We start from the raw sequence: 24,572 nt of genomic DNA, 5'->3' as shown, positions 1-24,572 counted from the left end.
TGTAAACAGGCAATGGTTAGAGTATTAGACTCTTTGAACCATGAGTAATGAATGAATTAATTAAATCAATCAGTAATTTGTCATCTGACCTGCAAAACAATAACACTTGCTGTAGAGTTGAACAATGCTGAATTGGGATCTTGTAAATCTGCTGCTGAGGTCAAGTTTGTTACAACGAAGGTCACGTTAAAATCAAAAGGATTTGTTTGCATATTTGGAGTTGTGGTCTGTATTGGTGATATCGCTGTTAAGAAATTGTGCAAAATTATTAAACAATCAAATAAAAAAAAGCTTTTTGTTGAATTATTCTTAACATTTAGTGTAAAGAAGGGAAAGGTATTACACATAGATGAATAATGTATAGGTCTATGCTCTATGGCCACTGTAAAATGACCCAAATAAGTAGGTCAATGGTAGGACCTTGCTGCAGTTGAAGAGGATGAGTTTGAGTTTGCGTTTGAGTTTAGTTCGTTATCATGTGTACCGAGGAAAAGTGAAAAGCTTTTGTTGAATGCTAATCAGTTGGCGGAAATACTATACATGATTTCAATCATGTCATTCACAGTGTACAAGTAAATACATGATGAAGGGAATAATGTGAATCACTTTTGAAGAAGGGAGAATAAACAATGTGATTAATATAGGATTAGTATAAAGGGGTGGATTGCCATTGGCACAGAATCCATGATCCAAAGAGTCAATTTCTGTGCTGTAGCCACCATGACACTAACGGTCTATGATTATCATTTCCAATGAAGCAAAGATTGGTACATTGGTATTTTGGGTGCAGCCGATGGAATGTATGGCCAGCAGTGGGGATGAAAACATGATGATGATAGGATGGTAACATCTCATCCACTTTCCATTGTCCCACACTTGCTGTGTTAACGTCACTAATACGGAGACCATATCTGACAATATTTAATGAACGTTTGGTAAATATATTCACTGTTGTTATCCACTGCAACAAAAGGCAATTTTATTGAAAGATGAAATTCAAAACAGTACTTACTGGTTGTAGGTGATGGTTCATTGTAACCTGAAAGATTAAAAGAATAATTATATATCTGGCAAAATGTGTACATTAAATAGGGGAAAATGATTGATTATGAAATTTTCTGAACTTTTCACTCTAATGCTTATTTAAGTGATACATACCGTTCACGTAGAGGCTGTTACTATCCAGAGAATATGGTCCTAGAGTGGTGATGTTATTAGACAGGTCTCTGAACACACGGTACAATCTAACCCTGTTAACATCCTGGGGATCAGAGTCAATTGTGAAGGTGCAGTTTGCATGAACTCTGGTGCCTTGTGTGGCTGCGGTGCTGTGGAATAGATGCAGAGGTAATTGAGTAAATCTGCTTGACTTAAGATGTCAGACAGTTTGGGATTAGAAACTATTGATTAAAACATTGGGGAATACAAATTATTTATATACTCAAGCACATAATATGTATGTCATTTGCCAGAATAAATGTAGGCGGGAATATGGCATTCAATTAGCAAAATAAATTAAATATTTCCTCTGTAGACTGTTTCTGTGCAATTATTGATTCCTGAGGTATTTTTTTAGTACAAAAATTAATACATTGGGAATGGGATGAGGCATGATTTTGGGAATCAACAGTACATCAGAGCTCATCAGAGATGTGTTTTCACCACTGCAATCCATGGCCTGGATCTGTTTCCTCTCAAACCAATGCTAAAGCAGACCTTGCAAGCACTTGGTGGCAACATTTACATGAGTCGACCACAATATCTGCATGATGCGGGAAATGTCTAGAATCTGAAAGTCACCTTCTGATATTTCTGGTGCACCACTGCATGTCCATGAACCTACATATCATTGTGTCCATGGCACATTAATTACTTGGGATGCACCACCATGGACGTTGTGAAACTCCCTAGAAATCCACAAATATTGGTTTGGGAATTATGTTTGAGAAAAACAAGTCTAAATATGAGCTTGCCATTTTTCTATCAGAGTTGCCATTTAGGAAATGTTGATGCACTTGCAGTTACATGTGCTTGTCTGAGGTTGCCCGTGGTGTTGATGCAAATACTGACCCGGATTAATCTTAGTTTTCCTTACCTGAATGAAAGAACTTTGCAGCTGAAGAAGGTTTTGTTAACATTACTGCTGCGAAACAGTTGGTTCAGCTGTAAACAGACAATGGTTAGAGTATTAGCCTCTCTGAACCATGAGTAATGAATTAATTAAATCAATCAGTAATTTGTCAACTGACCTGCAAAACAATAACACTTGCTGTAGAGTTGAACAATGCTGAATTGGGATCTTGTAAATCTGCTGCTGAGGTCAAGTTTGTTACAACGAAGGTCACGTTAAAATCAAGGGGATTTGTTTGCATATTTGGAGTTGTGGTCTGTATTGGTAATATCGCTGTTAAGGAATTAAGAAAAATTATTAAACAATGAATTAAAAAATTGCTTTTTGCCGAATCATTTTTATATTTCGGTGTAAAAATTGGACAAAGTGTTATATATAGACAAATACTGTATTGGTCTCGGCTAAATGGCTACTGTAAAATTATCCAAGTTTGTATGTCAACGGGAGGATATTGATGATGCGGTTGAGGAGAGAATAAAAACGATTAATATAGGATTAGTGATCCAAAGAGACAATTTCTGTGCCCCAGCTATCTCTGACTCCAACAGTCAATGTTTTTCATTTCCAATGTCATAGTAATTTGTACCATGGATATTTTGAGTTGTGTATGATAGAGTGAATGGCCATCAGTGGTGGTGAAACTATTGATGTTGATGGGACAGTCACATCTCATCCACTTTCCCTTGTCACACTGTTGCCAAGACTGCATCACTAATATGGAGGGCACATGTGACAATATTCATTCAATTTTTGGTAAAGAATATTTACTGTTGATATTCACTATAAAAGAAAATTTAGTAAAAAACGGAATTACAAATGGTACTCACTGGCTGTAGGTCTTGGTTCATGGTAACCTGCAAAAGCAAGAGAGTAGTTATATTGCTGGGCAAGAAAACACATACAAAGTAAAATATTATCAGATAACAGTTTTAATACAATTAAATAGAAATTTAATTAATACTAAGATGTACCATTCACAAATAGGCTGTTGTTATCTAATGAATATGACCCCAAAGTGGTGATGTCTTCTGTGTCGTTCTGAAATGCATGGTAAATCTGAACTTCATCAACTCGTTGGCTTGAAATAAGGATTTTGAAGACACAGATTGCCTCCACTGTAGTATTGCCATCACTTGCTGGACTGTAATGGACAAAGAGCAGGTGTTAATTAGCTTAAAACCTTTCAACCTAATACCAAATAATTGAATGTCTGTTACAGCTAGAAAGATATATTCCTGTATAAATAATTAATGTATTGATTTCTAAAATGAACAGGTCCTGGATTTGTTTCGGACATGACGTTATCTGTCCAGCTGGATATTTTCAACACTTTCTGTTTTCCATGTAATTATTTTTCTTCAATAAAATTACGTTGCAAGTTGCACCAGAGCCTGATGGGCCTTTCCACTTACCTGGTATCTTTGCCTATTACCCTCCAAATGACCAAATTGGCAGATCTCCTGACCCAAGGAATCCTGGGGAAAGAATGGCACAGTGGTGCAGCTGGTCGAGATGCTGCCTCATACCGCCAGACATCCGGGTTTAATCCACGGTGCTCTCTGGGTGTACATTCGCTCAGGGGCTGCATGGGTATCCTCCGGTTGTTCGTGTATATTTGTAGGGTATAGAACCTCTGTAAGTTCCACTTAATGTGTAGGGAGTGGACGAGAATATTGAAATAACATAGAACTAGTGTTTAATGGATGATCAATGGTTGACATGGACTTGTTGAGCTGATAGGCCTGTTTCCACATTGTATCTCTAAAACATAAAAGTATACCAGCCAAAATGGTGGGGTCTCAAGAGACACAGTGAACATGCCCCACCAGCAAACACTCCTCAAGCTTTAACATCACACAAAGTTCTGTCTCTGGTTATATTGGCTGTCAACTACGTGAGTGAGTTTCAGTAGGCCGTACATTTCTCAGATCTCCCAAGATGTTTAAAAATAATGAAAATTTCAGAAAATGATTTATAACCAAAATAAAGTTGATGAAATGTTTAAAAAATGGAATTTCGTTAGCTAAATTAACCTTAAGAATGTAAGTTAACAAGAAACTTATCTTTTACTTTGCATTCGAATTTGTTGCTCTATAGAAACATACAAAATAGGTGCAGGAGGAGGCCATTCGGCCCTTCGAGCCAGCACCGCCATTCATTGTGATCATGGCTGATCGTCCCCTATCAATAACCCGTGCCTGCCTTCTCCCCATATTCCTTGACTCCACTAGTCCCTAGAGCTCTATCTAACTCTCTCTTAAGTCCCTCCAGTGATTTGGCCTCCACTGCCTTCTGTGGCAGGGAATTCCATAAATTCACAACTCTCTAGGTGAAAACGTTTTTCCTCACCTCTTAAATGACCTCCCCTTTATCCTAAGACTGTGGCCCCTGGTTCTCGACTCGCCCAACATTGGGAACATTTTTCTTGCATCTAGCTTGTCCAGTCCTTTTATAATTTTTTATGTTTGTTATAATCCCAATTGACAGGGGGGTCACCATTGATAGAATCCCCATTGACAGAATTGCTTCTCTAATCCTATTTCACACCCGACACCACATTAAGGTGGTTAAATTCAAGCAAAATACTTGGTGCTCTTATTAGGAGTGGAGTCTAATAAACTCCAGGCGAGGGTCAGAGATGAAATCAACTGACATATTGGGACTTTCTAAAGCTGAGTACATCCTACGTGTTTGAGTTTGTTTGGAAGCCCCAAATTAATGTTATTTAAATGTAAAAAATGTATTTGAATCAGAAATGTCAGTACTAACTAACAAGATCCAAATCGGCTCTTAAGCATGACAATACAGTGAGGGAATACAGAGTTAACTTGGCATGTACACGAGAAACAAACTAGAACAATGAAACTTATTTTCTACAAGTACATTTGTTTAAAAAAAAAGTACAATATATCATCTAATATTCTAAGTAAACTAGACCATGATAGTGCAAAAGAGGGACAATGAAAGTGTTTATTTGTCATACCCACCACAATTGAAGCAAAATGAGACTCTTACATGTAACAGGTTTATTAGATAAATTATTTACAATAATTTATCAGTTATTGTAGATAAACTAGTCCATAACTCATGCAAACACCAGGCTATGAATGTGAGAATTTTCTTACTATGACTTGCTATTTAGTATTATTTAATAATTGCATGCTGTTTGAGCATTGATATAGGTTTACATTCATGTTATCTTGGAATTGTCAAATAAATTATTATTTTCTTACCGGAAAGATGCAGACTGACACCTTAAAAATGTTGAATTTACACTGCTATTCGCAAACAGATTATTCAGCTGTTGGAAATTAAAATTTTCATTTTAGTATGTAAAGTATAATTAAATGTATTATTCTCGATCCTAATCATAGATATTATGTTTACCTCATTAATAATGTTCGCTGATTCGATGTTGTACAATGGGGAACTAATTACAATTAAAGTGTCTTCTTTGGAGATTTTGGATTTCCCGACCCGAAACGTCACTATCATTTTCTCCAGAGATGCTGCTTGACGCACTGAGTTACTCTAGCACTTTGTTGTTTTTCTTCAAAGATTCAACCTTTGGTGTGAATGGCAGTTTGAACACATTGAAGGTGACGTTAAATAGTTTCATCCGATCTTTTTCATTTGGTTTTACCGTAACTGGTACTATCGGGGGTTCCACTATATCTGAAAGAGATACAAAGCAAAATGAAGTTAAACATTTTTACACTCTCCTTAATACAATCAGTCTGAAAAAGAGTCCCGACCCGAAACGTCACCTATCCATTTTCTCCAGAGATGCTGCTTGACGCACTGAGTTACTCTAGCACTTTGTGTCTGTTTTTCTTCAAAGATTCAACCTTGTTCCAGGTGGTGACAAATCATCAAGATGGTGACAAATTAAAGTGGATCTTTCTTGGTGTACAATATGCAGGTCACAAGTTGAACATGTTGAACAAGAATAACTTTCCTAAATAGTCATGTTCCAATTTTTATCTGATTTTCCTACAATCATAACAATGCATTGATTTTACTGGGGAAACATACAGAACAACCTGCTCCATTCAAAATTAGTTCCATTCAAGATGGTTTCTATGCCCACTCACAGCCTGCCCTCTCTGTAAAGTAAGGCTCAGCTTTTTAAATTAATTAGGGATCACATTAGTGTGCTGTATTAGACAAATGATATGCCAACAGCATATGCCATGGAACACACTTGACCAATACATGTTTACTTGTTCTATTTGTAATGTTTCTTATACACTGGATGTGTAAGGAACAGATTTATTTTGCATTACTCTTGCCTACCGGAATCACCAATGGTTGTAAGATGTGTGGTTGTGACGGTGGGGGCAGCTTCTGTTGTAGTTGCACTGGTGCTGCTGCCTGTTGTTTCTATTGTTGTTGATGCATCGCCACGGACGGCTCTCACCCCCCAACCATGGACTGTTTACCCTCCTACCATCCGGGAGGCGCTACAGGTCTCTCCGTTGCCGAACCAGCAGGTCGAGGAACAGCTTCTTCCCAGCGGCTGTCACTCTACTCAACAACGTACCTCGGTGACTGCCAATTACCACACCCCCCGGACACTTATAATTATTTATTCAAATCATTTGCTATGTCGCTCTTCCAGGGAGATGCTAAATGCATTTCGTTGTCCCTGTACTGTACACTGACAATGACAATTAAAATTGAATCTGAATCTGAATCTGGATGTGGAAACTGATGTCGTGATTGATGCTAGTGTAATTGACTCTGTACTTGTGGATGGTACAGTGGTTTCTGGAAAAATTGAGATTTTTGGTGCAGGTAAATTTATTGACTGGAATCTTAAGGGCAGAAAATGCATTGTAATCCAATTTGGCATCTTTTTGTATCAAGGTGATAATTTGTTCACAATTCTGGGAAGTAGGTCACATGTGTTTTCAAGATACCAAAGAATTAGGAAACATCATGTGTGCTTTATTTGACAGAAGATGTGCCAGCAGCATAGGTCATAATGCAAAAAACATGTTAACGTGTTCGATTTGCATTGTTTCTTATTCTCTGGATGTGTAAGAAACAGATTTAATTTGCATTACTCTGGCATAACGTACTCACCAGTGTTTGTAAGTGGTGTGGTCGTGAAGGTGGTGGTAGCTTCTGTTGTAGTTGCACTGGTGCTGCCTGTAGTTGTTTCTATTGTTGTTGTCGTGGGAACTGATGTCGCATTGGATGCTATTGGAGTTGGCTCTGTACTTGAGGATGGTACAGTAGTTTCTGGAAAGATGGAGATTTTGGTGCAGGTAAATTTAAGGACTGGAATCTTAAGGGCACAAAATTTATTGAATTCTAATTTAGCGTCTTTTTATATCAACATGATCATTTGTTGAATATTCTGGGAAGTAGGCCACACATGTTTTCAAGAGATCAAAGAATTTGGAAACCATGTATGCTGTTTTTGACAGATGATATGTCAGCAGCATAAGTCATATGGCATATACATGTTAACTTGGTCGATTTGCAATGATTCTAATTCTCTGGATGTGTAAGGAACAGATTTATTTTGAATTACTCTGGCATAATGGATTCACCAGTAGTTGCAAGTTGTGTGGATGTGAAGGTGGTGGTAGCTTCCATTGTAGATACACTTGAGCTGCCTGGAGTTGTTTCTATTGCCGCTGATATGGGAACCGATGTGGTGCTTGAAGCTGTTGTGGTTGCTTCCGCACTTGTAGATGGTAGCGTGGTTGCTGGAAAGGTGGAGATTTTAGGTTCAAGTAAATTTAAAGACTGGAGTCTTTCGGGGAGAAAATACATTGAATTGTAATTTTGCATCTTTTTGTATCAACGTGATAATTTGTGGAATATCCTGTCTGATAGGCCGCATAAGTTTTCAAGAGACAAAAGAATTTGGAAACAAAATCTGTGGTGTTTTTGACAGAAGATATCCCAACAGTACATGCTATGGAACACACATGGCCAATCCATGTTAACTTGTTCTGCTGTAATGATTCTTATTCACTGGATGTGTAAGTAACATATTTATTTTGCATTACTCTTGCATACCGGACTCACCAGTGGTTGTAAGTGGTGTGGTCGTGAAGGTGGTGGTAGGTTCTGTTGTAGATCCACTTGTGCTGCCTGTAGTTGTTTCTATTGTCGTTGATGTGGGAACTGATGTGGTGCTTGAAGCTGTTGTGCTTGAAGTTGTTGTAGTTGCCTCTGTAGATTTTATGTTCAAGTCATGGTACAGTGGTTTCTGGAAAGGTGGAGATTTTTTTGATTCAGATAAATGTTTTCAAGACTGGAAGTCATTTGTTTTAGGGCACCAAAGAATTGGAAACAAAATTTTGGTTTTTTTTAAGGAGAGGTGGAGATTTTTGATTCAGGATAATTTTTCTTGAATATTCTGGCAGAAAATGTATTGCCTACAATTTTGCTATTTGTTTTTCAATGTGGGACCAAAGCATATGTTTTGGAAAGAAAAACTGTGGTGGTTTTTTGACAGAAAGATATGCAACAGTATATGCCATGGAACACACATGACCAATCCATGTGTGTTCCATGGCATATATTGCTCTATTGTAATGATTCTTATTCATTGGATGTGTAAGGAACAAATTTAATTTGCCTTACTGTAGCATTCTGGACTCACCAGTGGTTGTAAGTGGTGTGGTCGAGAAGGTGGTGGTAGCTTCTGTTGTAGATGCACTAGTGCTGCCTGTAGTTGCTTCTATTGTCATTGATGTGGGAACTGATGTGGTGCTTAAAGCTGTTGTAGTTGCCTCTGTACTTGTAGATGGTACAGTGGTTTCTGGAAAGGTGGAGATTTTTGATACAGATAAATTTTAAGACTGGTGTCATTAGGGCAGAAAATGTATTGAACTACAATTTTGCTTTTTTTTTTATCAATGTGATAATTTTCTTGAATACTCTGGGAAGTAGGCCGCATATGTTTTCAAGGGACCAAAGACTTTGGAAAGAAAATCTGTGGTGTTTTGACAGAAGATATGCGACATTATATGCCGTGGAACATACATGGTCAATCCATGTTAACTTGTTCTATTGTAATGATTCTTATTCATTGGATGTGTATGGAACAAATTTAATTTGCCTTACTGTAGCATTCTGGACTCACCGGTGGTTGTAAGTGGTGTGGTCGTGAAGGTGGTGGTAGCTTCTGTTGTAGATGCACTTGTGCTGCCTGTAGTTGTTTCTATTGTCGTTGATGTGGGAACTGATGTGGTGCTTGAAGATGTTGTAGGTGCCTCTGTACTTGTAGATGGTACAGTGGTTTCTGGAAAGGTGGACATTTTTGATTCAGATCAATTTAAAGACTGGTGTCATTAGGGTAGAAAATGTATTAAACTGCAATTATGTTTTTTTTGTATCAACGAGATAATTTTCTTGAATATTCTGGCAGAGCCCACACATGTTTTCAAAGGTGCAATCAATTTGGAAACAAAATCTGTGGTGTTTTGACAGAAGATATGCAACAGTATATGCCATGGAACATACATGGCCAATCCATTTTAACTTGTTTTTTTGTAATGATTCTTATTCATTGGATGTGTAAGGAACATATTTATTTTGCCTTACTGTAGCATGCTGGACTTACCAGTGGTTGTCAGTGGTGTGGTCGTGAAGGTGGTGGTGGCTTCTGTTGTAGATGCACTTGTGCTGCCTGTAGTTGTTTCTATTGTCGATGATGTGGGAGCTGATGTTGTGCTTGAAGTTGTTGTAGTTGCCTCTGTACTTGTAGATGGTACAGTGGTTTCTGGAAAGGTGGAGATTTTTGATTCAGATAAATTTTAAGACTGGTGTCATTAGGGCAGAAAATGTATTGAACTACAATTTTGCTTTTTTTTTATCAACGTGATAATTTTCTTGAATATTCTGGCAGATGGCCGCAAGTGTTTTCAAGGGACCAAAGAATTTGGAAACAAATTCTGTGGTGTTTTTGACAGAAAGTATGCAACAGTATATGCCATGGAACACACATGGCCAATCTTTTTCTATGTTTACTTGTTCTACTGTAATGATTCTTATTCACTGGATGTGTAAGGAACATATTTAATTTGCCTTACTGTAGCATTCCGGACTCACCAGTGGTTGTAAGTGGTGTGGTCGTGAAGGTGGTGGTAGCTTCTGTTGTAGATGCACTTGTGCTGCCTGTAGTTGTTTCTATTGTCGTTGATGTGGGAACTGATGTGGTGCTTGAAGCTGTTGTAGTTGCCTCTGTACTTGTAGATGGTACAGTGGTTTCTGGAAAGGTGGAGATTTTTGATACAGATAAATTTTAAGACTGGTGTCATTAGGGCAGAAAATGTATTGAACTACAATTTTGCTTTTTTTTTGTATCAATGTGATAATTTTCTTGAATACTCTGGGAAGTAGGCCGCATATGTTTTCAAGGGACCAAAGACTTTGGAAACAAAATATGTGGTTTTTCTGACAGAAGATATGCAACAGTATATGCCATGGAACACACATGTCCAATCCATGTTAACTTTTCCTATTTGTAATGAATCATTAACTTCTACTGTAATGATTCTTATTCACTGGATGTGTATGGAACATATTTATTTGCCTTACTATAGCTTGCCTTCTGGACTCACCAGTGGTTGTCAGTGGTGTGGTCGTGAAGGTGTTGATAGCTTCTGTTCTAGGTGCACTAGTGCTGCCTGTAGTTGTTTCTATTGTCGTTGATGTGGGAACTGATGTGGTACTTGAAGCTGTTGTAGTTGCCTCTGTACTTGTAGATGGTACAGTGGTTTCTGGAAAGGTGGACATTTTTGATTCAGATAAATTTAAAGACTGGTGTCATTAGGGCAGAAAATGTATTAAACTGCAATTATGTTTTTTTTGTATCAACGAGATAATTTTCTTGAATATTCTGGCAGAAGGCCACACATGTTTTCAAAGGTGCAAACAATTTGGAAACAAAATCTGTGGTGTTTTGACAGAAGATATGCAACAGTATATGCCATGGAACATACATGGCCAATCCATGTTAACTTGTTCTTTTGTAATGATTCTTATTCATTGGATGTGTATGGAACAAATTTAATTTGCCTTACTGTAGCATTCTGGACTCACCGGTGGTTGTAAGTGGTGTGGTCGTGAAGGTGGTGGTAGCTTCTGTTGTAGATGCACTAGTGCTGCCTGTAGTTGTTTCTATTGTCGTTGATGTGGGAACTGATGTGGTGCTTGAAGCTGTTGTAGTTGCCTCTGTACTTGTAGATGGTACAGTGGTTTCTGGAAAGGTGGACATTTTTGATTCAGATAAATTTAAAGACTGGTGTCATTAGGGCAGAAAATGTATTGAACTACAATTTTGCTTTTTTTTTATCAACGTGATAATTTTCTTGAATATTCTGGCAGAGCCCACGCATGTTTTCAAAGGACCAAAATTTGGAAACAAAATCTGTGGTGTTTTGACAGAAGATATGCAACAGTATATGCCATGGAACATACATGGCCAATCCATGTTTACTTGTTCTACTGTAATGATTCTTATTCATTGGATGTGTAAGGAACATATTTATTTTGCCTTACTGTAGCATGCTGGACTTACCAGTGGTTGTCAGTGGTGTGGTCGTGAAGGTGGTGGTGGCTTCTGTTGTAGATGCACTTGTGCTGCCTGTAGTTGTTTCTATTGTCGATGATGTGGGAGCTGATGTTGTGCTTGAAGTTGTTGTAGTTGCCTCTGTACTTGTAGATGGTACAGTGGTTTCTGGAAAGGTGGAGATTTTTGATTCAGATAAATTTTAAGACTGGTGTCATTAGGGCAGAAAATGTATTGAACTACAATTTTGCTTTTTTTTTATCAACGTGATAATTTTCTTGAATATTCTGGCAGATGGCCGCAAGTGTTTTCAAGGGACCAAAGAATTTGGAAACAAATTCTGTGGTGTTTTTGACAGAAAGTATGCAACATTATATGCCATGGAACACACATGGCCAATCCATGTTTACTTGTTCTACTGTAATGATTCTTATTCACTGGATGTGTAAGGAACATATTTATTTTGCATTACTCTTGCCTACCGGACTCACCAGTGGTTGTAAGTGGTGTGGTCATGAAGGTGGTGGTAGCTTCTGTTGTAGATGCACTTGTGCTGCCTGTAGTTGTTTCTATTGTCATTGATGTGGGAACTGATGTGGTGCTTAAAGCTGTTGTAGTTGCCTCTGTACTTGTAGATGGTACAATGGTTTCTGGAAAGATGGAGATTTTTGATTCAGATAAATTTAAAGACTGAAGTAATTAGGGCAGAAATTGTATTAAACTGCAATTATGTTTTTTTGTATCAACGAGATAATTTTCTTGAATATTCTGGCAGAAGGCCACACATGTTTTCAAAGGTGCAAACAATTTGCAAAGAAAATATGTGGTGTTTTGACAGAAGATATGCAACAGTATATGCCATGGAACATACATGGCCAATCCATGTTAACTTGTTCTTTTGTAATGATTCTTATTCATTGGATGTGTATGGAACAAATTTAATTTGCCTTACTGTAGCATTCTGGACTCACCGGTGGTTGTAAGTGGTGTGGTCGTGAAGGTGGTGGTGGCTTCTGTTGTAGATGCACTTGTGCTGCCTGTAGTTGTTTCTATTGTCGATGATGTGGGAACTGATGTTGTGCTTGAAGTTGTTGTAGTTGCCTCTGTACTTGTAGATGGTACAGTGGTTTCTGGAAAGGTGGAGATTTTTGATTCAGATAAATTTAAAGACTGAAGTAATTAGGGCAGAAAATGTATTGAACTACAATTTTGCTTTTTTTTTAATCAATGTGATAATTTTCTTGAATACTCTGGGTAGGCGGCATATGTTTTCAAAGGACCAAAGACTTAAGAAAGAAAATATGTGGTGTTTTGACAGAAGATATGCAACAGTATATGCCATGGAACATACATGTCCAAACCATGTTAACTTGTTCTATTGTAATGATTCTAATTCACTGGATGTGTATGGAACAAATTTAATTTGCCTTACTGTAGCATTCTGGACTCACCAGTGGTTGTAAGTGGTGTGGTCGTGAAGGTGGTGGTGGCTTCTGTTGTAGATGCACTTGTGCTGCCTGTTGTTGTTTCTATTGTCGTTGATGTGGGAACTGATGTGGTGCTTGAAGCTGTTGTAGTTGCCTCTGTACTTGTAGATGGTACAGTGGTTTCTGGAAAGGTGGACATTTTTGATTCAGATCAATTTAAAGACTGGTGTCATTAGGGCAGAAAATGTATTGAACTACAATTTTACTTTTTTTTTATCAACGTGATAATTTTCTTGAATATTCTGGCAGAAGGCCGCATGTGTTTTCAAGGGACCAAAGAATTTGGAAACAACATCTGTGGTGTTTTTGACAGAAAATATGCAACAGTATATGCCATGGAACACACATGGCCAATCAATGTTTACTTGTTCTACTGTAATGATTCTTATTCACTGGATGTGTAAGGAACATATTTATTTTGCATTACTCTTGCCTACTGGACTCACCAGTGGTTGTAAGTGGTGTGGTCGTGAAGGTGGTGGTAGCTTCCGTTGTAGGTGCACTAGTGCTGCCTGTTGTTGTTTCTATTGTCGTTGATATGGGAACTGATGTGGCGCTTGAAGCTGTTGTAGTTGCCTCTGTACTTGTAGATGGTACAGTGGTTTCTGGAAAGGTGGACATTTTTGATTCAGATAAATTTAAAGACTGGTGTCATTAGGGCACAAAATGTATTAAACTGCAATTATGCTTTTTTTGTATCAACGAGATAATTTTCTTGAATATTCTGGCAGAAGGCCGCCTGTGTTTTCAAGGGACCAAAGAATTTGGAAACAAAATCTGTGGTGTTTTGACAGAAGATATGCAACAGTATATGCCATGGAACATACATGGCCAATCCATGTTAACTTGTTCTATTGTAATGATTCTTATTCATTGGATGTGTATGGAACAAATTTAATTTGCCTTACTGTAGCATTCTGGACTCACCGGTGGTTGTAAGTGGTGTGGTCGTGAAGGTGGTGGTGGCTTCTGTTGTAGATGCACTTGTGCTGCCTGTTGTTGTTTCTATTGTCGGTGATGTGGGAACTGATGTTGTGCTTGAAGCTGTTGTAGTTGCCTCTGTACTTATAGATGGTACAGTGGTTTCTGGAAAGGTGGACATTTTTGATTCAGATAAATTTAAAGACTGAAGTAATTAGGGCAGAAAATGTATTGAACTACAATTTTGCTTTTTTTTTAATCAATGTGATAATTTTCTTGAATACTCTGGGAAGTAGGCCGCATATGTTTTCAAGGGACCAAAGACTTTGGAAAGAAAATATGTGGTGTTTTGACAGAAGATATGCAACAGTATATGCCATGGAACATACATGGCCAAACCATGTTAACTTGTTCTATTGTAATGATTCTAATTCACTGGATGTGTATGGAACAAATTTAATTTGCCTTACTGTAGCATTCTGGACTCACCAGTGGTTGTAAGTGGTGTGGTCGTGAAGGTGGTGGTAGCTTCTGTTATAGATGCACTTGTGCTGCCTGTAGTTGTTTCTATTGTCGTTGATGTGGGAACTGATGTGGTGCTTGAAGCTGTTGTAGTTGCCTCTGTACTTGTAGATGGTACAATGGTTTCTGGAAAGGTGGAGATTTTTGATTCAGATATATTTAAAGACTGGTGTCATTAGGGCAGAAAATGTATTGAACTACAATTTTACTTTTTTTTTATCAACGTGATAATTTTCTTGAATATTCTGGCAGAAGGCCGCATGTGTTTTCAAGGGACCAAAGAATTTGGAAACAACATCTGTGGTGTTTTTGACAGAAAATATGCAACAGTATATGCCATGGAACACACATGTCCAATCCACTTTTTCTAATGTTTACTTGTTCTACTGTAATGATTCTTATTCACTGGATGTGTAAGGAACATATTTATTTTGCATTACTCTTGCCTACTGGACTCACCAGTGGTTGTAAGTGGTGTGGTCGTGAAGGTGGTGGTAGCTTCCGTTGTAGGTGCACTAGTGCTGCCTGTTGTTGTTTCTATTGTCGTTGATATGGGAACTGATGTGGCGCTTGAAGCTGTTGTAGTTGCCTCTGTACTTGTAGATGGTACAGTGGTTTCTGGAAAGGTGGACATTTTTGATTCAGATCAATTTAAAGACTGGTGTCATTAGGGCAGAAAATGTATTAAACTGCAATTATGTTTTTTTTGTATCAACGAGATAATTTTCTTGAATATTCTGGCAGAAGGCCACACATGTTTTCAAAGGTGCAAACAATTTGGAAACAAAATCTGTGGTGTTTTGACAGAAGCTATGCAACAGTATATGCCATGGAACATACATGGCCAATCCATGTTAACTTGTTCTATTGTAATGATTCTTATTCATTGGATGTGTATGGAACAAATTTAATTTGCCTTACTGTAGCATTCTGGACTCACCGGTGGTTGTAAGTGGTGTGGTCGTGAAGGTGGTGGTGGCTTCTGTTGTAGATGCACTTGTGCTGCCTGTAGTTGTTTCTATTGTCGATGATGTGGGAGCTGATGTTGTGCTTGAAGTTGTTGTAGTTGCCTCTGTACTTGTAGATGGTACTGTGGTTTCTGGAAAGTTGGAGATTTTTGATTCAGATAAATTTAAAGACTGAAGTAATTAGGGCAGAAAATGTATTGAACTACAATTTTGCTTTTTTTTTAATCAATGTGATAATTTTCTTGAATACTCTGGGAAGTAGGCCGCATATGTTTTCAAGGGACCAAAGACTTTGGAAAGAAAATATGTGGTGTTTTGACAGAAGATATGCAACAGTATATGCCATGGAACATACAGGGCCAAACCATGTTAACTTGTTCTATTGTAATGATTCTAATTCACTGGATGTGTATGGAACAAATTTAATTTGCCTTACTGTAGCATTCTGGACTCACCAGTGGTTGTAAGTGGTGTGGTCGTGAAGGTGGTGGTAGCTTCTGTTGTAGATGCACTTGTGCTGCCTGTAGTTGTTTCTATTGTCGTTGATGTGGGAACTGATGTGGTGCTTGAAGCTGTTGTAGTTGCCTCTGTACTTGTAGATGGTACAGTGGTTTCTGGAAAGGTGGACATTTTTGATTCAGATCAATTTAAAGACTGGTGTCATTAGGGCAGAAAATGTATTGAACTACAATTTTACTTTTTTTTTATCAACGTGATAATTTTCTTGAATATTCTGGCAGAAGGCCGCATGTGTTTTCAAGGGACCAAAGAATTTGGAAACAACATCTGTGGTGTTTTTGACAGAAAATATGCAACAGTATATGCCATGGAACACACATGGCCAATCAATGTTTACTTGTTCTACTGTAATGATTCTTATTCACTGGATGTGTAAGGAACATATTTATTTTGCATTACTCTTGCCTACTGGACTCACCAGTGGTTGTAAGTGGTGTGGTCGTGATGGTGGTGGTAGCTTCCGTTGTAGGTGCACTAGTGCTGCCTGTTGTTGTTTCTATTGTCGTTGATGTGGGAACTGATGTGGTACTTGAAGCTGTTGTAGTTGCCTCTGTACTTGTAGATGGTACAGTGGTTTCTGGAAAGGTGGACATTTTTGATTCAGATAAATTTAAAGACTGGTGTCATTAGGGCACAAAATGTATTAAACTGCAATTATGCTTTTTTTGTATCAACGAGATAATTTTCTTGAATATTCTGGCAGAAGGCCGCATGTGTTTTCAAGGGACCAAAGAATTTGGAAACAAAATCTGTGGTGTTTTGACAGAAGATATGCAACAGTATATGCCATTGAACATACATGGCCAATCCATGTTAACTTGTTCTATTGTAATGATTCTTATTCATTGGATGTGTATGGAACAAATTTAATTTGCCTTACTGTAGCATTCTGGACTCACCGGTGGTTGTAAGTGGTGTGGTCGTGAAGGTGGTGGTGGCTTCTGTTGTAGAGGCACTTGTGCTGCCTGTTGTTGTTTCTATTGTCGGTGATGTGGGAACTGATGTTGTGCTTGAAGCTGTTGTAGTTGCCTCTGTACTTATAGATGGTACAGTGGTTTCTGGAAAGGTGGACATTTTTGATTCAGATCAATTTTAAGACTGGTGTCATTAGGGCAGAAAATGTATGGAACTACAATTTTGCTTTTTTTTTATCAACGTGATAATTTTCTTGAATATTCTGGCAGAAGGCCGCAAGTGTTTTCAAGGGACCAAAGAATTTGGAAACAAATTCTGTGGTGTTTTTGACAGAAAGTATGCAACAGTATATGCCATGGAACACACATGGCCAATCCATGTTTACTTGTTCTACTGTAATGATTCTTATTCACTGGATGTGTAAGGAACATATTTATTTTGCATTACTCTTGCATACCGGACTCACCAGTGGTTGTAAGTGGTGTGGTCGTGAAGGTGGTGGTAGCTTCTGTTGTAGATGCACTTGTGCTGCCTGTAGTTGTTTCTATTGTCGTTGACGTGGGAACTGATGTGGTGCTTGAAGCTGTTGTAGTTGCCTCTGTACTTGTAGATGGTACAGTGGTTTCTGGAAAGGTGGAGATTTTTGATTCAGATAAATTTAAAGACTGAAGTAATTAGGGCAGAAAATGTATTGAACTACAATTTTGCTTTTTTTTTAATCAAGGTGATAATTTTCTTGATTACTCTGGGAAGTAGGCCGCATATGTTTTCAAGGGACCAAAGAACTATGGAAACAAAATATGTGGTTTTTCTGACAGAAGATATGCAACAGTATATGCCATGGAACATACATGGCCACACCATGTTAACTTGTTCTATTGTAATGATTCTTATTCACTGGATGTGTAAGTAACAAATTTAATTTGCCTTACTGTAGCATTCCGGACTCACCAGTGGTTGTAAGTGGTGTGGTCGTGAAGGTGGTGGTAGCTTCTGTTGTAGATGCACTTGTGCTGCCTGTAGTTGTTTCTATTGTCGTTGACGTGGGAACTGATGTGGTGCTTGAAGCTGTTGTAGTTGCCGCTGTACTTGTAGATGGTACAGTGGTTTCTGGAAAGGTGGACATTTTTGATTCAGATCAATTTAAAGACTGGTGTCATTAGGGCAGAAAATGTATTGAACTACAATTTTGCTTTTTTTTTATATCAATGTGATAATTTTCTTGAATACTCTGGGAAGTAGGCCGCATATGTTTTCAAGGGTGCAAACAATTTGGAAACAAAATCTGTGGTGTTTTGACAGAAGATATGCAACAGTATATGCCATGGAACATACATGGCCAATACATGTTAACTTGTTCTATTGTAATGATTCTTATTCATTGGATGTGTATGGAACAAATTTAATTTGCCTTACTGTAGCATTCTGGACTCACCGGTGGTTGTAAGTGGTGTGGTCGTGAAGGTGGTGGTGGCTTCTGTTGTAGAGGCACTTGTGCTGCCTGTAGTTGTTTCTATTGTCGATGATGTGGGAGCTGATGTTGTGCTTGAAGTTGTTGTAGTTGCCTCTGTACTTGTAGATGGTACAGTGGTTTCTGGAAAGGTGGAGATTTTTGATTCAGATAAATTTTAAGACTGGTGTCATTAGGGCAGAAAATGTATTGAACTACAATTTTGCTTTTTTTTTATCAACGTGATAATTTTCTTGAATATTCTGGCAGATGGCCGCAAGTGTTTTCAAGGGACCAAAGAATTTGGAAACAAATTCTGTGGTGTTTTTGACAGAAAGTATGCAACATTATATGCCATGGAACACACATGGCCAATCCATGTTTACTTGTTCTACTGTAATGATTCTTATTCACTGGATGTGTAAGGAACATATTTATTTTGCATTACTCTTGCCTACCGGACTCACCAGTGGTTGTAAGTGGTGTGGTCATGAAGGTGGTAAACATGGTAGCTTCTGTTGTAGATGCACTTGTGCTGCCTGTAGTTGTTTCTATTGTCATTGATGTGGGAACTGATGTGGTGCTTAAAGCTGTTGTAGTTGCCTCTGTACTTGTAGATGGTACAATGGTTTCTGGAAAGATGGAGATTTTTGATTCAGATAAATTTAAAGACTGAAGTAATTAGGGCAGAAAATGTATTGAACTACAATTTTGCTTTTTTTTTAATCAATGTGATAATTGTCTTGAATACTCTGGGAAGTAGGCCGCATATGTTTTCAAGGGACCAAAGACTTTGGAAAGAAAATATGTGGTGTTTTGACAGAAGATATGCAACAGTATATGCCATGGAACATACATGGCCAAACCATGTTAACTTGTTCTACTGTAATGATTCTTATTCACTGGATGTGTAAGGAACATATTTATTTTGCATTACTCTTGCCTACCGGACTCACCAGTGGTTGTAAGTGGTGTGGTCGTGAAGGTGGTGGTAGCTTCTGTTGTAGATGCACTTGTGCTGCCTGTAGTTGTTTCTATTGTCGTTGATGTGGGAACTGATGTGGTGCTTAAAGCTGTTGTAGTTGCCTCTGTACTTGTAGATGGTACAGTGGTTTCTGGAAAGGTGGAGATTTTTGATTCAGATCAATTTAAAGACTGGTGTCATTAGGGCAGAAAATGTATTGAACTGCAATTTTACGTTTTTTTTGTATCAACGTGATAATTTTCTTGAATATTCTGGCAGAAGGCCGCATGTGTTTTCAAGGGACCAAAGAATTTGGAAACAAAATCTGTGGTGTTTTGACAGAAGATATGCAACAGTATATGCCATGGAACATACATGGCCAATCCATGTTTACTTGTTCTACTGTAATGATTCTTATTCACTGGATGTGTAAGGAACATATTTAATTTGCCTTACTGTAGCATTCTGGACTCACCGGTGGTTGTAAGTGGTGTGGTCGTGAAGGTGGTGGTGGCTTCTGTTGTAGATGCACTTGTGCTGCCTGTTGTTGTTTCTATTGTCGGTGATGTGGGAACTGATGTTGTGCTTGACGCTGTTGTAGTTGCCTCTGTACTTGTAGATGGTACAGTGGTTTCTGGAAAGGTGGACATTTTTGATTCAGATCAATTTAAAGACTGGTGTCATTAGGGCAGAAAATGTATTAAACTGCAATTATGTTTTTATGTATCAACGAGATAATTTTCTTGAATATTCTGGCAGAAGGCCACACATGTTTTCAAAGGTGCAAACAATTTGGAAACAAAATCTGTGGTGTTTTGACAGAAGCTATGCAACAGTATATGCCATGGAACATACATGGCCAATCCATGTTAACTTGTTCTATTGTAATGATTCTTATTCATTGGATGTGTATGGAACAAATTTAATTTGCCTTACTGTAGCATTCTGGACTCACCAGTGGTTGTAAGTGGTGTGGTCGTGAAGGTGGTGGTAGCTTCTGTTGTAGATGCACTTGTGCTGCCTGTAGTTGTTTCTATTGTCATTGATGTGGGAACTGATGTGGTGCTTAAAGCTGTTGGAGTTGCCTCTGTACTTGTAGATGGTACAATGGTTTCTGGAAAGATGGAGATTTTTGATTCAGATAAATTTAAAGACTGAAGTAATTAGGGCAGAAAATGTATTGAACTACAATTTTGCTTTTTTTTTTATCAATGTGATAATTTTCTTGAATACTCTGAGAAGTAGGCGGCATATGTTTTCAAGGGACCAAAGACTTTTGGAAAGAAAATATGTGGTGTTTTTGACAGAAGATATGCAACAGTATATGCCATGGAACATACATGGCCAACCATGTTAACTTGTTCTATTGTAATGATTCTTATTCACTGGATGTGTATGGAACAAATTTAATTTTGCCTTACTGTAGCATTCTGGACTCACCAGTGGTTGTAAGTGGTGTGGTCGTGAAGGTGGTGGTAGCTTCTGTTGTAGATGCACTTGTGCTGCCTGTTGTTGTTTCTATTGTCGGTGATGTGGGAACTGATGTTGTGCTTGAAGCTGTTGTAGTTGCCTCTGTACTTGTAGATGGTACAGTGGTTTCTGGAAAGGTGGAGATTTTTGATTCAGGCAAATTTAAAGACTGAAGTTATTAGGGCAGAAAATGTATTGAACTACAATTTTGCTTTTTTTTGAATCAACGTGATAATTTTCTTGAATATTCTGGCAGAAGGCCGCATTTGTTTTCAAAGGGACCAAAGAACTTTGAAAAAAAATCTGTGGTGTTTTTGACAGAAAATATGTAAGAGTATATGCCATGGAACACACATGTCCAATCCATGTTAACTTTTTCTATTTGTAATGAATCATTCACTTCTACTGTAATGATTCTTATTCACTGGATGTGTATGGAACAATTTTAATTTGCCTTACTGTAGCATTCTGGACTCACCAGTGGTTGTCAGTGGTGTGGTCGTGAAGGTGGTGGTAGCTTCTGTTGTAGATGCACTAGTGCTGCCTGTAGTTGTTTCTATTGTCGTTGATGTGGGAACTGATGTGGTGCTTGAAGCTGTTGTAGTTGCCTCTGTACTTGTAGATGGTACAGTGGTTTCTGGAAAGGTGGAGATTTTTGATTGAGTTAAATTTTAAGAGTGGGGTCATTAGGGCAGAAAATGTATTGAACTACAATTTTGCTTTTTTTTATCAACGTGATAATTTTCTTGAATATTTCTGGCAAGTAGGCCGCATGTGTTTTCAAGGGACCAAAGAATTTGGAAAATAAATATGTGGTGTTTTTGACAGAAGATATGCAACAGTATATGCCATGGAACACACATGTCCAATCCATGTTAACTTTTTCTATTTGTAATGAATCATTCACTTCTACTGTAATGATTCTTATTCACTGGATGTGTAAGTAACAAATTTAATTTGCCTTACTGTAGCATTCCGGACTCACCAGTGGTTGTAAGTGGTGTGGTCGTGAAGGTGGTGGTAGCTTCTGTTGTAGATGCACTTGTGCTGCCTGTAGTTGTTTCTATTGTCGTTGATGTGGGAACTGATGTGGTGCTTGAAGCTGTTGTAGTTGCCTCTGTACTTGTAGATGGTACAGTGGTTTCTGGAAAGGTGGAGATTTTTGATTCAGATCAATTTAAAGACTGGTGTCATTAGGGCAGAAAATGTATTGAACTACAATTTTGCTTTTTTTTATATCAATGTGATAATTTTCTTGAATACTCTGGGAAGTAGGCCGCATATGTTTTCAAGGGACCAAAGACTTTGGAAACAAAATATGTGGTGTTTTGACAGATGATATGCAACAGTATATGCCATGGAACATACAAGGCTAATCCATGTTAACTTGTTCTATTGTAATGATTCTTATTCATTGGATGTGTAAGGAACAAATTTAATTTGCCTTACTGTAGCATTCTGGACTCACCAGTGGTTGTCAGTGGTGTGGTCGTGAAGGTGGTGGTAGCTTCTGTTGTAGATGCACTTGTGCTGCCTGTTGTTGTTTCTATTGTCGGTGATGTGGGAACTGATGTGGTGCTTAAAGCTGTTGTAGTTGCCTCTGTACTTGTAGATGGTACAATGGTTTCTGGAAAGATGGAGATTTTCGATTCAGATAAATTTAAAGACTGAAGTAATTAGGGCAGAAAATGTATTGAACTACAATTTTGCTTTTTTTTTAATCAATGTGATAATTTTCTTGAATACTCTGGGAAGTAGGCCGCATATGTTTTCAAGGGACCAAAGACTTTGGAAAGAAAATATGTGGTGTTTTGACAGAAGATATGCAACAGTATATGCCATGGAACATACATGGCCAAACCATGTTAACTTGTTCTATTGTAATGATTCTAATTCACTGGATGTGTATGGAACAAATTTAATTTGCCTTACTGTAGCATTCTGGACTCACCAGTGGTTGTAAGTGGTGTGGTCGTGAAGGTGGTGGTAGCTTCTGTTATAGATGCACTTGTGCTGCCTGTAGTTGTTTCTATTGTCGTTGATGTGGGAACTGATGTGGTGCTTGAAGCTGTTGTAGTTGCCTCTGTACTTGTAGATGGTACAGTGGTTTCTGGAAAGGTGGACATTTTTGATCAGATCAATTTAAAGACTGGTGTCATTAGGGCAGAAAATGTATTATACTGCAATTACGTTTTTTTTGTATCAACGAGATAATTTTCTTGAAAATTGTGGCAGAAGGCCACACATGTTTTCAAAGGTGCAAACAATTTGGAAACAAAATCTGTGGTGTTTTGACAGAAGATATGCAACAGTATATGCCATGGAACATACATGGCCAATACATGTTAACTTGTTCTATTGTAATGATTCTTATTCATTGGATGTGTAAGGAACATATTTATTTTGCCTTACTGTAGCATTCTGGACTCACCAGTGGTTGTCAGTGGTGTGGTCGTGATGGTGTTGATAGCTTCTGTTCTAGGTGCACTAGTGCTGCCTGTAGTTGTTTCTATTGTCGTTGATGTGGGAACTGATGTGGTACTTGAAGCTGTTGTAGTTGCCTCTGTACTTGTAGATGGTACAGTGGTTTCTGGAAAGGTGGACATTTTTGATTCAGATAAATTTAAAGACTGGTGTCATTAGGGCAGAAAATGTATTGAACTGCAATTATGCTTTTTTTGTATCAACGAGATAATTTTCTTGAATATTCTGGCAGAAGGCCGCATGTGTTTTCAAGGGACCAAAGAATTTGGAAACAAAATCTGTGGTGTTTTGACAGAAGATATGCAACAGTATATGCCATGGAACACACATGGCCAATCCATGTTTACTTGTTCTATTGTAATGATTCTTATTCATTGGATGTGTAAGGAACAAATTTAATTTGCCTTACTGTAGCATTCTGGACTCACCGGTGGTTGTAAGTGGTGTGGTCGTGAAGGTGGTGGTGGCTTCTGTTGTAGATGCACTTGTGCTGCCTGTTGTTGTTTCTATTGTCGGTGATGTGGGAACTGATGTTGTGCTTGAAGCTGTTGTAGTTGCCTCTGTACTTGTAGATGGTACAGTGGTTTCTGGAAAGGTGGACATTTTTGATTCAGATCAATTTAAAGACTGGTGTCATTAGGGCAGAAAATGTATTAAACTGCAATTATGTTTTTATGTATCAGCGAGATAATTTTCTTGAATATTCTGGCAGAAGGCCACACATGTTTTCAAAGGTGCAAACAATTTGGAAACAAAATCTGTGGTGTTTTGACAGAAGCTATGCAACAGTATATGCCATGGAACATACATGGCCAATCCATGTTAACTTGTTCTTTTGTAATGATTCTTATTCATTGGATGTGTATGGAACAAATTTAATTTGCCTTACTGTAGCATTCTGGACTCACCGGTGGTTGTAAGTGGTGTGGTCGTGAAGGTGGTGGTAGCTTCTGTTGTAGATGCACTTGTGCTGCCTGTAGTTGTTTCTATTGTCATTGATGTGGGAACTGATGTGGTGCTTAAAGCTGTTGGAGTTGCCTCTGTACTTGTAGATGGTACAATGGTTTCTGGAAAGATGGAGATTTTTGATTCAGATAAATTTAAAGACTGAAGTAATTAGGGCAGAAAATGTATTGAACTACAATTTTGCTTTTTTTTTAATCAATGTGATAATTTTCTTGAATACTCTGAGAAGTAGGCGGC

At 38.1% G+C, this 24,572-nt stretch overlaps 1 protein-coding gene across 1 annotated transcript in view; it reads right to left on the bottom strand.

Moving 5' to 3' along the window:
• LOC129710934 (mucin-16-like) overlaps positions 1-20,767 on the bottom strand; it is a 98,689-nt gene extending 77,922 nt beyond the window's left edge. The window contains exons 1-11 of the mRNA XM_055658241.1: positions 20,756-20,767; positions 8,177-8,360; positions 7,220-7,378; positions 5,662-5,806; positions 3,103-3,272; positions 2,959-2,985; positions 2,250-2,404; positions 2,096-2,163; positions 1,159-1,328; positions 1,013-1,039; positions 90-244 (exon numbers count right to left, since the gene is read on the bottom strand). Of these exons, the coding sequence (XP_055514216.1) occupies positions 90-244; positions 1,013-1,039; positions 1,159-1,328; positions 2,096-2,163; positions 2,250-2,404; positions 2,959-2,985; positions 3,103-3,272; positions 5,662-5,806; positions 7,220-7,378; positions 8,177-8,360; positions 20,756-20,767 (1,272 nt within the window). The remainder of the gene's footprint in view (positions 1-89; positions 245-1,012; positions 1,040-1,158; positions 1,329-2,095; positions 2,164-2,249; positions 2,405-2,958; positions 2,986-3,102; positions 3,273-5,661; positions 5,807-7,219; positions 7,379-8,176; positions 8,361-20,755) is intronic.
• Positions 20,768-24,572: the final 3,805 nt, after the last annotated feature.

The sequence above is a fragment of the Leucoraja erinacea genome, chromosome 29 (genome assembly GCF_028641065.1).
Source record: "Leucoraja erinacea ecotype New England chromosome 29, Leri_hhj_1, whole genome shotgun sequence".
Lineage (NCBI taxonomy): Eukaryota > Metazoa > Chordata > Chondrichthyes > Rajiformes > Rajidae > Leucoraja > Leucoraja erinaceus.
This window is presented reverse-complemented; position numbering and strand designations above follow the sequence as displayed.